Source organism: Pteropus alecto, unplaced genomic scaffold (assembly GCF_000325575.1).
Source record: "Pteropus alecto unplaced genomic scaffold, ASM32557v1 scaffold30, whole genome shotgun sequence".
Classification (NCBI taxonomy): Eukaryota; Metazoa; Chordata; class Mammalia; order Chiroptera; family Pteropodidae; genus Pteropus; species Pteropus alecto.
This window is the reverse complement of record NW_006429782.1, coordinates 212,329-226,419: the sequence shown is the minus strand read 5'-3', so window position 1 is coordinate 226,419 and position 14,091 is coordinate 212,329. Positions and strand designations below refer to the sequence as shown.

The 14,091-nt window shown below is 63.2% G+C and overlaps 1 protein-coding gene across 1 annotated transcript in view; it reads right to left on the bottom strand.

Annotated features, from left to right (window-relative positions):
* PALM (paralemmin) overlaps positions 1-11,503 on the bottom strand; it is a 19,254-nt gene extending 7,751 nt beyond the window's left edge. Inside the window, exons 1-8 of the mRNA XM_025041662.1 lie at positions 11,358-11,503; positions 11,249-11,276; positions 7,714-7,862; positions 4,766-4,817; positions 4,343-4,423; positions 4,057-4,187; positions 2,302-2,446; positions 1,061-1,082 (exon numbers count right to left, since the gene is read on the bottom strand). Coding sequence (XP_024897430.1) covers positions 1,061-1,082; positions 2,302-2,446; positions 4,057-4,187; positions 4,343-4,423; positions 4,766-4,817; positions 7,714-7,862; positions 11,249-11,276; positions 11,358-11,503 — 754 coding nt within the window. The remainder of the gene's footprint in view (positions 1-1,060; positions 1,083-2,301; positions 2,447-4,056; positions 4,188-4,342; positions 4,424-4,765; positions 4,818-7,713; positions 7,863-11,248; positions 11,277-11,357) is intronic.
* Positions 11,504-14,091: the final 2,588 nt, after the last annotated feature.

Genomic DNA, 14,091 nt, shown 5'->3' with positions numbered 1-14,091 from the left:
ACCTGCATGACATCCCAGCCATCCCCCAGTGACCCGGACAAACCCCCAGACACCAGACACCTGGCCCCGCCCCTAGCGCACACAGGCATCCGGACCCCTCCGACAGGCCAAGAACCCCCCAACACACCTCAGCCCACAGCCCATTTCCTGTCTCTCAGCCCAAGTGATTTTCAAAAATTCCCTGAGAGGCCTGCGGGGATTTTTTTTATCATAAATTTTTAATTCCACAGTAAGACAAGGAGACACTCTCCTATGAATAATTAACAGCCGAGAAATCAGGCCGAAGGCACTTCTGGCCACCACCTCCAGTCCTGGCTGGTGGCTTTCCTCCCGTACTCTGGACATAGAAGCGGACCAGCTGAATACATATTTTAGAATGCAATTTATGTTAAATAACTTTAATATACTTAAAGTATTTAACAAACTACTATATGTGTAGCTGAATATATATTCGGATGTCCTACATACATGCGCAATATTTGCAAGTGTGTATATTATGTCTGTGATAGTTTGCAGGGGCACGAAACGGGTCCCAGAATTCAAACTTTGGGCTTTTGGGGGGTCTGTTTCCTGGACCCTCGTCCTTGTAAATGGTGCCCGACCCCCAGGACGGCGGGGTCCTCATTCTCTCCACGAGCCCCTCTGAATTCTCACACAGACAGACCCCATTTTACAGATGTGAAAACCGAGGCCCCCACCTGTGCAGCAGGTCAGAGCAAGTGGACGTGGGACAGAAGGGGTCGGCCGAGGCCAGGGACCGCGCGAGGCCGGAAGCCAGACGCGATCCTGCGAAGCATCGGTTTCCGCATCTGTAACGGGGGCTGCAGCGCCACCCTCAGACATCCAGACACCCCCCGGGGATGCTGTGAAACGCAGCGCGCGGGCGATGAGCGCACTGGGCCAGGCCCCGCGGGCTCCGTGGGAAGAGCCACCATAAGCGGACGTTGTTGCCAATGCCGTTCGTTACTCGTTAGCAGCGAGGCGCGCTCCCCACCCCGCCATCCCCGCCCTGGCCACCAGGGGGCGCCCAGGCCTCACCCAGCCCTTCCAGAAGCCATACCTTTGGGCGTTCCCAGCGGGGTCTGCAAGAAAGAAGAGAGGGGTCAGGGGTGCCAGCGCCTTCCTCCCGCTGACCGGGTCCCACCCATGGGGAGAGGAGCCTGGGGAGGATCTCCTCTTTGATTCATCCCAGCCCCCAAAGGCTGTGACAGCCAGAGGTCCCTGCCGTGCCCAGAAGGATCTGTGGCTCTCTGGTGCCCACAGAAGCCTTCCTGAAGACCCCTGGGCCCTGTGTCGGCTGAGTCCTGTCCCCTGCACCCCACCTCCCTCCCTGTTTCCCGAACACATTCCTGTCCCGAGCCCTTGTGCGTCCCTCGTCTGGAAGACTCTTCCCCAGATTCTGGCTCCTCACTCAGCTCCCTGACCAATCCAAGGACTGTCTTCCATCACATTGCACAGTCCCGCAATTACGACATTATCTACCCAGCCGGGGTCTGTCTCCCTTCAGGACGTGGGCATCACGACGCCGGCACGCAGTCTGTGCTCGATCACCCTCCCCGGAAGCCCCCGCTCATCGCATGTCCCCACCTGGAGAACGACTCAACCTTTTTCAAAGCCCACCTCCTCCGGGAAGCCTGCCCAGCCCTCCCATGAACCAGAGGCCTCCTTGAGCACGGGGGCGGGGGGTAACAAGGACGGGTCGGGGGAGAGGAGGTGTGTCCCCCAGTCCAGAACACAGCAAAGGTGCCTGGGAGATTCTTGAATGGGCGTGAACGTACTGCGGCGCCCGTGAGCTCAGGGCCCGGTGTTCTTGGGTCCATTTTCAACAGAATCTGGCACAGATGTCGGGCCCTGGAGTCAATGGCCAGGTCCCGCCAAGACTGCTCTCTACCGTGTGGCCCTGAGCCTGTCTCTCAACCTCTCTGGGCCCCAGGTTTGTCTTCCATCGCATGGGGACGCTGGTCCCACCCAGAAGGGCTGTCACAATGCTAGGACGGGTGCACCGAGAACGTGCTCGGCGCGGGCCAGGCACCCGCAGGTGCTCAGCAGAAGTCATGACAACGATGACGAGTGGGTGACACGCGAGGACAGCTCCCTTTGTGTGGGGTCTCATGTAAGGTGCTCGTCATCCACAGATTCGTTCAACCCCTGTGACATCCCCGGCACGCGGGTGCTCTTCCTGGTGGGGAAACTGAGGCCCAGAGTGGCAGAGCCATGTCCCTGGTCACACGGCTGGGATTCAAGTTCGAGGGGCCCTAAACTCCGGGCCACAGCAAGGCGGGGCCCCGGGAACTGCCTTACCTGCTGAGAATTCAACGCCAACTCTGCCTTCTGGGCCTCCTTGGCGGGGCTGGGCGCCGGGGCACGTGCCGGGCTCAGGGTCTCCCTGGAGGTGGCCGGTGGCACATCCGCTGCATTCTCCAGCACCTCCACCTCCTTCTCGAGTCTGCGGAGGGGGTACGAGGTGACGACTTCCACCGGCGCTTCCCCGTGCCAGCACCGCTCTGTACAGGGACTTTGACGTTTCCTAGCACCTTGCGAGGTGTTCTTGTCACTTCCCTCGCGACTAGGGAAACCGAGGCACAGAGGGACGAGCGCACACAGCCAGCGGGCAGCAGAGCCGCCCGTGCCGCTGCGCCTTTATCCGCCTCTACCGACTCCTTCCTTCCACTCAAATACGTTTATTTTTACAGGAAGCTTTACCCTTCCAGGAAAACTGGAAAAACCATGTCACTTTTCAAGTACCAGAAGATAACACCACACGGCAACCCCGTGAAAACAAAGCTGGCATATTAAACCCCGCCCCAGCCGCCACCCACCCCAGGGACAGACAGGGGGTGAGTCTGCAGCACCCAACACAGCCGGGTCGGCAGGCTGGACGCAGCTGGGGTCAGCCTGGACGCAGCTGGGGTCCGCCTGGAAGGCGTCCTGGAGGAGGTGTCCAGGCAGGGGGCACTGAGTAGAGCCACTGAGGAGTGGGTTACTCTGGGAGGGAGAAAGCCATTGCCCCCACAGCACTCGGCATGTGTCAAACTCACAGTAGGGCTCAAGCGAGCCCCCCAGGGCTGCACTTGAGAGTTAGATGTAAAGGGGCCACCTCGTTCAGCCGCCCATGGCCGGCAAGTGCCACCCGCTTTCCAAGCTGCCCGGCATGTGCCCCTTTGCCCGGACCGTCCCAATGTCCCTACACAGACCCATCTCAGCCCCCCACTTAATGTCTATTGCAATTAAGATGCACAGAGGGACTTGTGCCCCGCTCCCCACGAGTGGGAACACTGAGGTCTGGGGATGGACCCCCCTCCCCATTTTCCTCCGGACACGTCAGGACAGGACCCGAGGTCGCTACGGCAGCGCTGGCCTCAGCGTCCACCAGGGCGGTGCCCCAGTGTGCCACGGGGCCCCGCAGGCCTTTCCTTGGCCAAGTGCACATTTGGAATTTCGGCCGTCACTTCCCTCTGCCCTGACCTGCTGCCCTGGAGCCGAGCCTGGGCCTCCAGCCTGCCCGGAAACCCGGGCCTTTTGTCCCAGCTTGCGGGGGATGGTCACTTTCCCCAGGACCCCTCCCCCCTCCTTCCTGAGGCCTCTGCCGGTGCCTCTGCAGCCTCCATTAGAACGAGGAGCGAGGAGCGAAGCCGGGAAGAGCTCGCCAGCTGGGCCGGCGCCAGAAAGCCCCCAGGGAGGCCGCTGGGGCAACGCCCATCCTCGGGGCTCACGTCCGCCCTGACTCCACGTCCCTCATGCACCTGCTTTGCTGGGTGTGAGCAGGAAGGGGTCACACGGGGCAGCCCGCCTGGCCTCCCTCAACCATCCGCAGGCCTGCGCAAAGCTCCCGGTGCGGGACAGGAGATGGGGGGCGGGGGGAGGGTGGCTTCCTGGTGCCCACCACCACCTCACGGAGCAAAGTGGCCACCCCCACCCCCCATGGGGGGAGGTCCCCCTGCTCCCGCCACCGCCACCGAGCCAGGTGGCCCAAACCCCCTCCCCGCCCCAGGCCTGCAGAGCCCCTCCTCAGGGCTCCCACCCCAGACCCCGTGCGGGGCGAGCGCCCCCGCCCACCTGGAGATGGATTCCTCCAGGAGCCGGGATTTCTGCTCATCCTCCTGCATCTGTCTTCTCAAGTCTTCGTCGCCCTCCGAGGCCGAGGACGGCGTCCCCTCCAGCAGCCAGCGTTCCCGCAGCGCCTTGGACTGGGGGCGGCAGGGGTCGGGCTCAGGGTTACGTCAACCTTCCTGCTCCGACGCCCCCACCCAACCCCGTATCCAGCGGAGGTTCGGGGTCCCCGGGCACCGCCACCGCCTGCCCGGAGCTGAGGCCCGGCCTGTGACGGGACAGTCCCCAGTACCTTCAGGTGCTGCAGCTGCCGCCTGTCGTCCTCCAACTGCCGCCTCTTGCTGTCAATCTCCGCCTGCCTCTTACGCTTCTCCTGACCGGATGGACGCAAAGGGGCTCAGGACCCGGCATGGGGGCCGCGGAGACACCCCCGAACCCACCCGGGTCCTGCTTTGGCTGCAAAGGGCGGCCACGTGGCTCCCTGGCCTTCCGCCTGCCCCCTCACGAGGGCGGGGTTCTTACTCCACGCTGCCTCAGTTTACCCGCCTGCACAGCGGGTCTAGTCCATGTTCTGAAGATGAAGGGGATCTCTGTGTATTCATTTGTGGGGAAGTGCCAGCAGGCACTCCTAAGCTGCACGAGCCCCAGGCTGGGTGTGGGGAACCCCTGGGACCCCAGGTCACCGCCACCCCACCGAGGGGCAGGAGGAACTCACTGCGATAGCCTGCAGACGCTCCTGCTGGGATGTGGTCTCTGCGGCCAGAACCCTGGGTGGGGACAGAAGCGGTCAGGCAGGGCGGGGCCCCCCCCGAACCCTGCTTTCAGCAGATCTGGTTGGGATCCCCTCCCTGCACCTTCCAGCTGGGTGACCCTCTGTAAACGGGGATGCTGCCCCGACCCCCTGCAGAGGCAGCAGCGTCCTCCCCGTCCAGCCTACGACTTCACTGATTTTCCCCATAAACCTCCCACCACCCCCGCAGGGCAGGACCAAGGGACAGGAGGGGCGAGGCTCCGTCCAGACACCCAGGAGGGTCAGGGAGGAGCGGGCGCTGGGACTGGGCTGTGGACGATGCGCAGCTCACTGGGACTTGGGGCTGGAGGGGGTCTCAGGACGCTGGACCGCCTCCCTTCCCGGACTAGGGGACTGATCTGGACAGCCCCCTCCCCGCCCGCCCACCAGCCCACCAAGCATTCTCCAGCTTTGGGGGCGGGGGGAGGCTCTTGAGCTCTGCCCCCAATCCCGAATGACCACAGGGTCCCCCCCCCAAGCCCCTTATCTTCAAAGGGACGGAAACGACAGACCATTCTTGGGTTCTGCCGCCACCCCCAGCACCGCCTGGTTTTGTCCCAGAGTCCAGAGCTACTCCACAGCCTCCGAAGACGCCCCTGGCTTCCCCTCTGTACAGCCAAGCAGACACCCCGGCTCTAAATGCTCCTGTTATGTCCCCCACCCCCTGCGATTCAGTAGGAAAACAGGCCCGAAGTCACACAGGGTGACAGCCCCGCCCTGCCCTGCCGCCTCCCCTGGCCGCAGAGCCCCATCTGGCCGCACCACTCAGGTCCAGTTTCCTGGCCTCGCTGAGACCTCTGAAGTCATCTGGCTCCCACGCCCCAGCCAGGTGACCCCACCCAGCGCTTCCCTGCCTGCCCGGTGCCACCTCGGGGCCTGGCAGTGGCAGCTGCACCCTCCGCAGCTCCGTGTCTGCTGTCCCGGGAGGCCGCGTCCAGCTGGGTGGAGTTCGGGAAAGGCTAGAGCCCCCTATGCAGCTCATGGCCCCCCGCCGAAGGGCTGGGCCAGCTAGGCTTCTGGGTCTGCGAGATGCAGGCAGGGTGGCCCCTGTGCCTCCCACATAGGCCCGTCCTCCCCCACCTCTTGCCAACCCTCCCTTTCCCACCCCAGCCCAGGCCATTACCATTACCTGCCATCTCCCTGGCCCTCGACAGCCCCCTCTCCACCCCACAACCAGAGGCAGGACCTCAAAATGAAAGGCAGACCCTGTCACTCTCCTGCTCTGAAGTCTCCCTGGCTCCCAACACCCTGCAGCCGGCATAGCCCAAGCCCCACTCACATCTCTGCCCTCCTCCCCTCTCTTCCCTCTCTCTCTCTGTTCCAGCCATCAGGACCTCCTGGCCCGGCCTTGACTGCACCAAGCTCATTTCCACCTCAGGGCCTTTGCACCTGCGGTTCCCTCCGCTTTGTATGTTCTGCCCATGGCCAGAAACCGAAGCCCCGAGAGGGCAAGTTACTTGCCCAAAGTCACACAGCTAGGAAGCGGCAGAGCTGGGATGCACCGACCGAACTGCCCAGCTCCGGCCGGCCGCACACGGGCCTACCCTTTCCGTAGCTCTACGGAAGTCTCCGGAAACCCACCCCGGAAGAAGGCAGGGCTGGGGGAGGGGCACGTAGCATCTGAGACCCCAGTGCACAGGGCCACGCTGCTGCGCAGACGGACCACTGCCCAAGGCCCCCTTTCACCATGGTGGGCAGGTGGCCATTCATGCCCGACACAGGGACAGCTGTGAGGCCAGCTCCCCAGGCTGCAGACAAGGCGGGCAGTGTCCTCGCTTGGGTGGCCTGTCCCTGCTGGCCGAGCCAGGGCAGGGGAAGGTCAGGCGGGCCCAGGAAGAGAATTTCCATTCATGTCGTCCGCGTCGCCCCCCACCCCCCGCCCCCGTCACAACCCAAGGGGCGCAGGCTGAGCAGTCCCCTCGCGGCCCCTCCCCAGGCCGGGGGGCGCTGGAGCCGCCCTGCCCCGCCCAGGGCGCCACCGCCTCGGGTGATGGATGGCGGGGCCCGCGGGAGGCGGTCGCCCTGACAACCGCGCCGTCCCCATAGCAACGCCGAGGCCCGGCACGCGGGGGTGGGGCCGGCGCTACGCATCTCCCGCCCCCAGCCCGGCGCTGGGGGGCTCAGGGGCTTCCTGCCCCGGCCTTCAGGGGCTGCCTAGACAGGGCTGGAAGCGGAGGGGTGACTGGGTCCACCCCTTCCCCGCTGCTAGGGGAGGATCGCGTTCTGGGTTCCCCGGCATCCTCCCAGGAGAGGGCCTCCACCCGGGAAGGGTCTGGACCCGCCCCTGGCGCGAGGGAGCCAAGGTCAAGCCAAGATAATACTCAGCATCGTAAATCTGAAAAGCAGGATAGAACCCTGGTAAAACAGCATGAGTAAGAACACCTTCCTGGGCGCTCCCCACCTTCCAGGGTGTCTCGGCCTCACTTTACAGGAGGGGAAACCGAGGCTGGGAAGGGGGAGGTCTGTAAACACTCGCTAAGCGTCCATCCTGTCGGGCCCGCGAGGCAGGGACGTTTACACCCGTAAACCCGGGATGGACAAGCTGTTGAAACGGTGACCCTGGGACCTGGGCGCAGACAGGCGGGCCCGCGGAGCGCAGGGTCTCCCTGAGGTCTGGCCGAGGCAGGGGGCGCGTCGGCGGTGCGGTGGGGACGCTCATTAGGGAAGCAGAGGCCCGATCACAAAAGATCTCACGGCGGGAGCTCAGTGTCGGCTAAAACGGCACCGGGAAGCCCGAGAGCGGCGCGGCCGCTGACCCCGCGGCCGTGTGAGCTGGGGCGAGTCGCCGGCGTCTCAGCCTCCACCGGCTCCGCCGCGCAGTGGGCCACGGCTCGCGGCTGCTGGAGGGACACACCCGCCGCCCGGACGCCCACCCGCCGCTCGCGCAGGCTCCTGTCCTCGCGCGATTATTTTTGTGGCGCTTGGAGCAAATTCTGGGCTCGAGCGGCGATGTGGGCGGCTCAGGACAAGGCGAGGGCGTCGGCTGCGAGCGCGTGAGATAATCCCGGCTCCAGGAGATGAGCTAATGAGGCCCAAGCCCAACAAGCCCGGCAGAGGCCTCCGCTTTGCGGGGCGTTTATTTTTTTAGAGGCCCAGAGAGGTTACGAAACCGGCCCAAGGTCACCCAGCGGGCAGGACGGGGCGGGGCTGGAGGCGGGAAGCGGGTGGGGCGGTGGGGAGATCGGCCTTCCGGGGCCCATGCCCGGGCAGCTCCAGCCAGAATGAGGGGGTCCGGGCTCGGGCAGGCTCAGAGCCCAGCGCTGGAACATTCCTGTGCTAATTGAAAAGAAACAGCTGACAACGACCTTGGCCATGGGGTGGGGGTGGGGGGCAGTCACGCGGGGCTGGGAGGTGAGAGAGGGATCCTTCCCCCATCGGGCGGGGGATGGAGTTGGGGGAAGTCCCCGTTCCACAGCCGTTCCCAGCTCCCTGTGGGGCCTTGTCTCCCCAGCACCTCCCAGAGCTCCCTCACCCTGAGGCGACCTTAGCCTCTCTCTCCGCAGCAGCAGCCGTTCCAGCCCTCCGCCTCTGCCCCTGGTTTCCCTCCTCCACCTCCAAGCTCAGCTCAGGTGCAGCCCCCTCTTCCAGGAAGCCTTCCCAGGTCTCCTCCCCTGATCAGGTGGCCCCTGGGACTGCTGAGGCCACTGCTGAGGTGAACAGCCCATGAGGCACAAGGTTCCTGGAAGGGTCAGGCAGAGGGTCGTCATGCCCATGGTGGCCACTGAGGTCAGAGCAGTCCACAGACCCAGAGGGCCGAATCTGTTGCCTATTAACCTGGGCCCGGGATGGGAAGGAGCTGGACCCTGCCCTGTGCCCTGGAAACGGGCAGGGCCTCGGAGCAGCAGCGGAGGCTCGGTAGGCAGAGGCCTTCCTCAGAGGCCGGTGTCAGGGCAAATCCAGCTGCAGAAGTCAGCCCTAAAGACCCCGGGTCCCAGCCGCCACCCCCGCCCCCGCTCTGCTCCAGCTACAAGCACATGTCCCAGGCACACTGCCGCCCCAGGGCCTTTGCACTGGCTCTGTCCCCTCCCTGGCGCATGTGCTTCCTGCATCCACAGGCCTCGCCGATTCCCTCGAGCCTTTCCTCGATGTCACCTCCCCGGTCAGGCCTCCTCTGACCTTCTCAATTAAGTTTCAGCCCTCGGGACTCCCAAATACCCCCGCCAGCTCCCACCGCCACACAAACCCCTGGACTTCAACTTATTTCCTTTCCCCACAAGGACAGTAACCTTTTTTTTTTTTTTTTGTCCCTGCCATGTCCCCAGCTCCCAGCACACAGCAGGTACTCATTCAATATGCAGTGGACCAACAAGTCAATTAGGATCTTCCCGTTTTCAGAGGAGGCCCCCACCTAAGGATTCCTCATCCCTTGTCACATTCCTGCCATCCCCATGGACCAACCACCTGTCCTACACCTACTGCTTTTTTTTTTTTTTCAAAGACACTCTCCCTCATATTTATCTAAAACAGGACCTGGGCTCCCCACATCCAGCAGAGGACATGGGACAAGCCCCAACTACCCTAGAAGTGACTTTACAAGTTAATATATAAAACAACCCAAATGCCTGTCAGTAATGAATGGACACACACAGGGTGGCCCGCACACTGGAATATTACTCAGCCATGAACAGCGGGGCGGCGCTGACACCACAACGTGGACACATGACGCTCAGCGAGAGATGCCGGATGCACAGGCCACACGGTGTGTGATTCCACTTATGTGAAATGTCCAGATCAGGCACACCCACAGGAACAGGAAGCGGGTGAGCGGTTGTCGGCGGCTGGGGGAGGGACCGCTGAAGGGGACAGGGTTTGTTTTGGAGGTGATGGAATGTTCTGGAATTAGACGGAGGTGATGATTGTACAACTCCGTGAATTCCTGAAAATTGCCGAATTGTTTACTTTAAGTGGGTGGACTGTATGGCATAGGAATGAGATCTCGATGAAGCCGGTAAGAATGAATATGTACTCACATGCAGCCGAAGGGCTGACCCCCTCGCCGAGGGCTGGGCTAGAGCCAGAGCTGGGGTCCTGCCCACCCCATGGGGCACTGCGAGATCCTGCTGGCCCTGCCCCGAGGCTCTTTGTGATCAGAAGGGACACAAACCCACCAGGGCGTCACCTGCTCACATCCTGTGGGCCCCCTGCCAAGCTCCCGCTCCTCATCAGCTTTCGAGGCCCCCTATCGCTGCCCCCAGAACCCTCCCTGTCACCCAGGCCCGGCCCTGCCCCGCCACGATTTTTTCATCCACGCAGCCTCGTGGCCAGCCTGCCCTCACGCTGGTCCTCGCCTGCCCTGCCCGCCACAAGGCCTGGGTCGAGCTCCTTTTCCGATCGCCGGCCCAATCCGAACTGTCCCAATGATGAGCTCTGACTGTTCCTGAACGCCTGCTGGAGACAGACACCCCAGCCAACGTCATGCTCCTCAAACAGCAAGACTTCCGCCCAGCTGTCCCATGCCACACCGAGACCCTTGGGCCGCATGGCCAGGGCACCCTTTAGCCTCCCTGGCATCCAGGGGCTGGGCCATCTCTCCCTAACCAGGCCGGCTGGGCCCCCTGGGCGGCTCGGACACCACACAGGATGAAGTTGGGTCCACGCCCACCCAAACTTTGGGCCTTGCTCCCCTTCCTCGCTTCTCTCCGAGCTGCCCCACAGCCCCCGTCCTGGCTGAACCCTGACTTGCTCCTGCCTGACCTGGCCCCTCAGCTGCCAGAGCCCCTTTCTGGTGCCTGGCATCAGCCCTCGCTCCCCACCCCCCGGCCAGATACCATCCCTGGCTCCCCATGGCCCCCAGCTTGGCACTCCAGGTCTGGCGGGACCCGGCCCCAAGAACACGAACAGAAGTGCTCCATTCTCCCCATGCTTTCCTACCACCGGGCCTTTGCACAGGCCAGTCTTTCCGCTGGGTGCTCCCTTCTGCCTGCCTGGGTAAACCCTTAAATATCTTTCACAGAAAAGGTCCATGATGGAATGGACCAGGAAAGCTTCCCCCCACGGCAGCTTCCCCTCCATGGGCTCCCCCGGGCCCCTCTGATCCTGCACGGCTTGGATGGTCAGCAGAAAGCATGTCTTAAGCGAACGAATGAGAAGCTTCCTGGATGGAGGAAGAGAGGACAGAATCTGCTCCAGATATGGAAAACGGTGATGTGACTTGTTTGTTCAGAACATCGACCCATTTCCCAGCATCGAAATCTGGGACCCTTGAGGGCGGGCCTCGAATGGGGCTGCAGGCGGCACTCCCAGGGTCCAAGTCCATATGGCACCCGCCCCTCTTCTAACTGCGCCCCCTGCTCGGGAAGGGGCGGGGTGGGCTCATGTCCCCATTCACCAGACGTGAAGAGTGAGCCCGGGAAAGGCAAGTAACATGCCCGAAGTCTCATAAGGAGTCAGGACACCCTCTTTCCATACCCCAAATCGGCACTCACAGAAGGGGTCTCTGGGGAGAGAATGCGGGGACAGATGTCCCCAGGGGCACGGGCTACTGCCAAGGCCACCAATCAGGCTGAAAAGCTGATACCGAGGAACCCTGCAGACCACAGCCTCTGGGACACAGGACGGCACGAAGACCCCGTTCCCACTCCTCCCCACGCCCCCGGCAGCTGAGAGGACCACCACCCAGGAAATCACAGTCCCACCGCCTTCCAGCTGTGTGGTCTCCGGCATGTCACGTCCCCTCTCTGTGCCTCAGTTTCCCCACCTCACGGGGTTGCCGTAAGGATCCAGCGAATGCACACGGACAAAGCGCTCAGAGCAGGGCCCGCTGCAGAGCAAGGGCTCACTGCACGGTCACTAAGTGAATAAAGGACCCTGGCACTTCCCGAGCTATTGTCCCACGTTCCCGCCACCACCTCCAGTATGCTCGACACATTCCTTCCTTCCCTTCCCTCCCCTCCCTCTAAATTGAATCCCCTTATTTTACAGGAAAGGTTTCATTGTTATCGAGACCGAGAAAACCAGAAGCCACTGCCGCAAACACCAGAGTAAAAACATTGAAAAAAATCGATATAATGAAAATAAAAGCTTGTTATTCAGTTATCACTAGATACTGTTGCCTTTTAACCAGCTGCTGTCTCTGATTTGAAAGGGAGATGAGCAAGCGTGAAAGAGACAGTAAGGACCCAGTTAGCACCCAACGGAGACCTGCTCCTTGAAGATGCCCAGCGTGAGGGTGGGTCCGGCCCACGCCCCGCCCTCACCCGGGAGAGCGCCTGAGCCAGCTACACCCTGAGACTCCCAGAGGCGCAGCCCTTCACCCGGGGCCACACGGCCAAAGCCTCTCCAGAGCAGGGCTGGCCCCTAACTCCTGAGGCCCCTCCCAGGAGTGTCTCCATGCGCCGCCACCCCTGACCTTTGCCCCCTCTTTGCGGGATCAGCCATCTCTCCCACCGCCCTGGCGATTAGTGACTGGTTAGTTTTCGATAAATCCCTACATTGTTAAACTCATGGAAATTAGTTTAATCCTTAAGTCGATGAAATTTTGTCGGATTCTTAAATTTATTTTCAAAAGAAACTTTCCAGTACCCCCGTAAGCTGCAACCGTCTCCGGTGACTGAGGGCTAAATCCACGGAAACGGGACGAGGTGAGGGACGCGTCCCAGCGGCTGCAGCCTCCATGCCTGGAGCCCATTGCACCCTCATGGGAAAGGACAGTAAGCCAGGGGCCGGCATTCCAGTCGGGGGCACCCACCATCGTTGCCCCGAGCCCTGGGGACAGAGGCTTCCTCTCATGGCTATTCAGGCCAGGTAACGCCACGAGATGTACCCAGTGACCCACCTAATGTGTGGCCACGGTGCCTGCGGACGAGAAGGCACAGGGCAGGGCACCCTCCTTGGGCTGTGTGACCCCGGGGCAGTGCTGTCCCTCTCTGGGCCTCGGTATCCACATGAGAAAGAAAGGGGTGACGGGAAAGAAGACAATGGGGTCCAACCACGATATCTCCCCCTCCCCGTTCCTCTGCTCTGGGCGGGTGTTTTTCTCGCTTTTTGCCCCTCATCCCCAACGCAGCCCCCTCGCCACGGCCACACCCTGCCCAGGGCCTGCTGTCGGGAGGCCCGGAGGCCCCGGCGGGCCCAGGGTGCAGAGCAGATAAACAAGTGCGGGATTCTGGTGCAGACAAGTCCAGGCCCTGGCTCCCCTGAGCCCCTGGCTGGGCTCCCGGGGCTGGTGGGGGAGCGGCTGGGCCTTTGTCTGGGTTTTCAAAAGCAGAGGACACTGGGTGTCGCCTTCCTGGGGAGGGCGTGGTGGGTCACGGGTGAACCCCTGGAGGAAAGCTGTCTGTTCAGAAAACACACCCAGTGGGACAGGCAGGGGGAGCCGGGCTGGCCGGGTGGGGCCCTTGGCCCCACACAGTGTGGGTGGCCCGCCAGGCCCCAGACACCAGGTCCCACTCCCTGCCCTTGCAAACACACCCCACAACCTCCAGCACCCACCTGTGGGAGTGGGGGCACGGCCCCCCCCCCCGGACCCGGGAAGAAGGACCCTGTGTCTGAAATGACCCGGTGCACCGGCTGGGCACCTGCGCCCGCAGCACCCCTCCGCCCAGCACACCCGACCCGGCCGCCGCTCTGTTCCCACTCTGGCCCGTGGACTCTTGGCAACACTATTTGGTGCCCCGTCTTGGGGACACTTTCCGGGGAGGGGGATCAGCCCCAAGCTCCCCTGTTGGAAAGCGATTGGACCCCTGGTCTCACATCTCCCAGACCGGAAGCCCGGACAGAAGCCCCCTTCCTGCAGCTGGAACTCGGAACAACATCTGGCGCCAGACCCGCCTGAGCCGGGGCTCCGGACAGCACTCGGGCCCTTGGGGAGGACAGCCAGGAGGAGGGAGGACCGGCCCGCGCGCGCGTCCTGGGCGCAGGCAGCGGCGAGCTGAGGCGGGGGGTGGTGCGAGGCTCAAGGCCTGACCAGTGCAGTGGGGAGGGGTCGCTCCATCCCCCCAGGAAGCGCGCCGAGAGCCCACAGGTGGCGGAGGGCCAAGGCTAGCCCAGGGGGTGCGGGCGGGGCGCGGGCGGAGACACGGGCCTCCCCCTTGCAGTGTCCCGGGGTGCCCCCGGCCGCTGCCGCCCGAGTCCCGGGAAGGCCGTGGGCCGCCGGGGTCGGGGATGGGGGAGGCCTCAGGGCGCGCGCGGCCCAGCGTGGGTCCCTCCCGAGCTGGGCCGGGGGTCCCGGGGATCCCTCGCCACCTCCCTCCCCACGCGCGGCCGCGACGCCGGGGGTTAGGGGGATGTAGTGAAAGCTTCGCCCCTCCCGC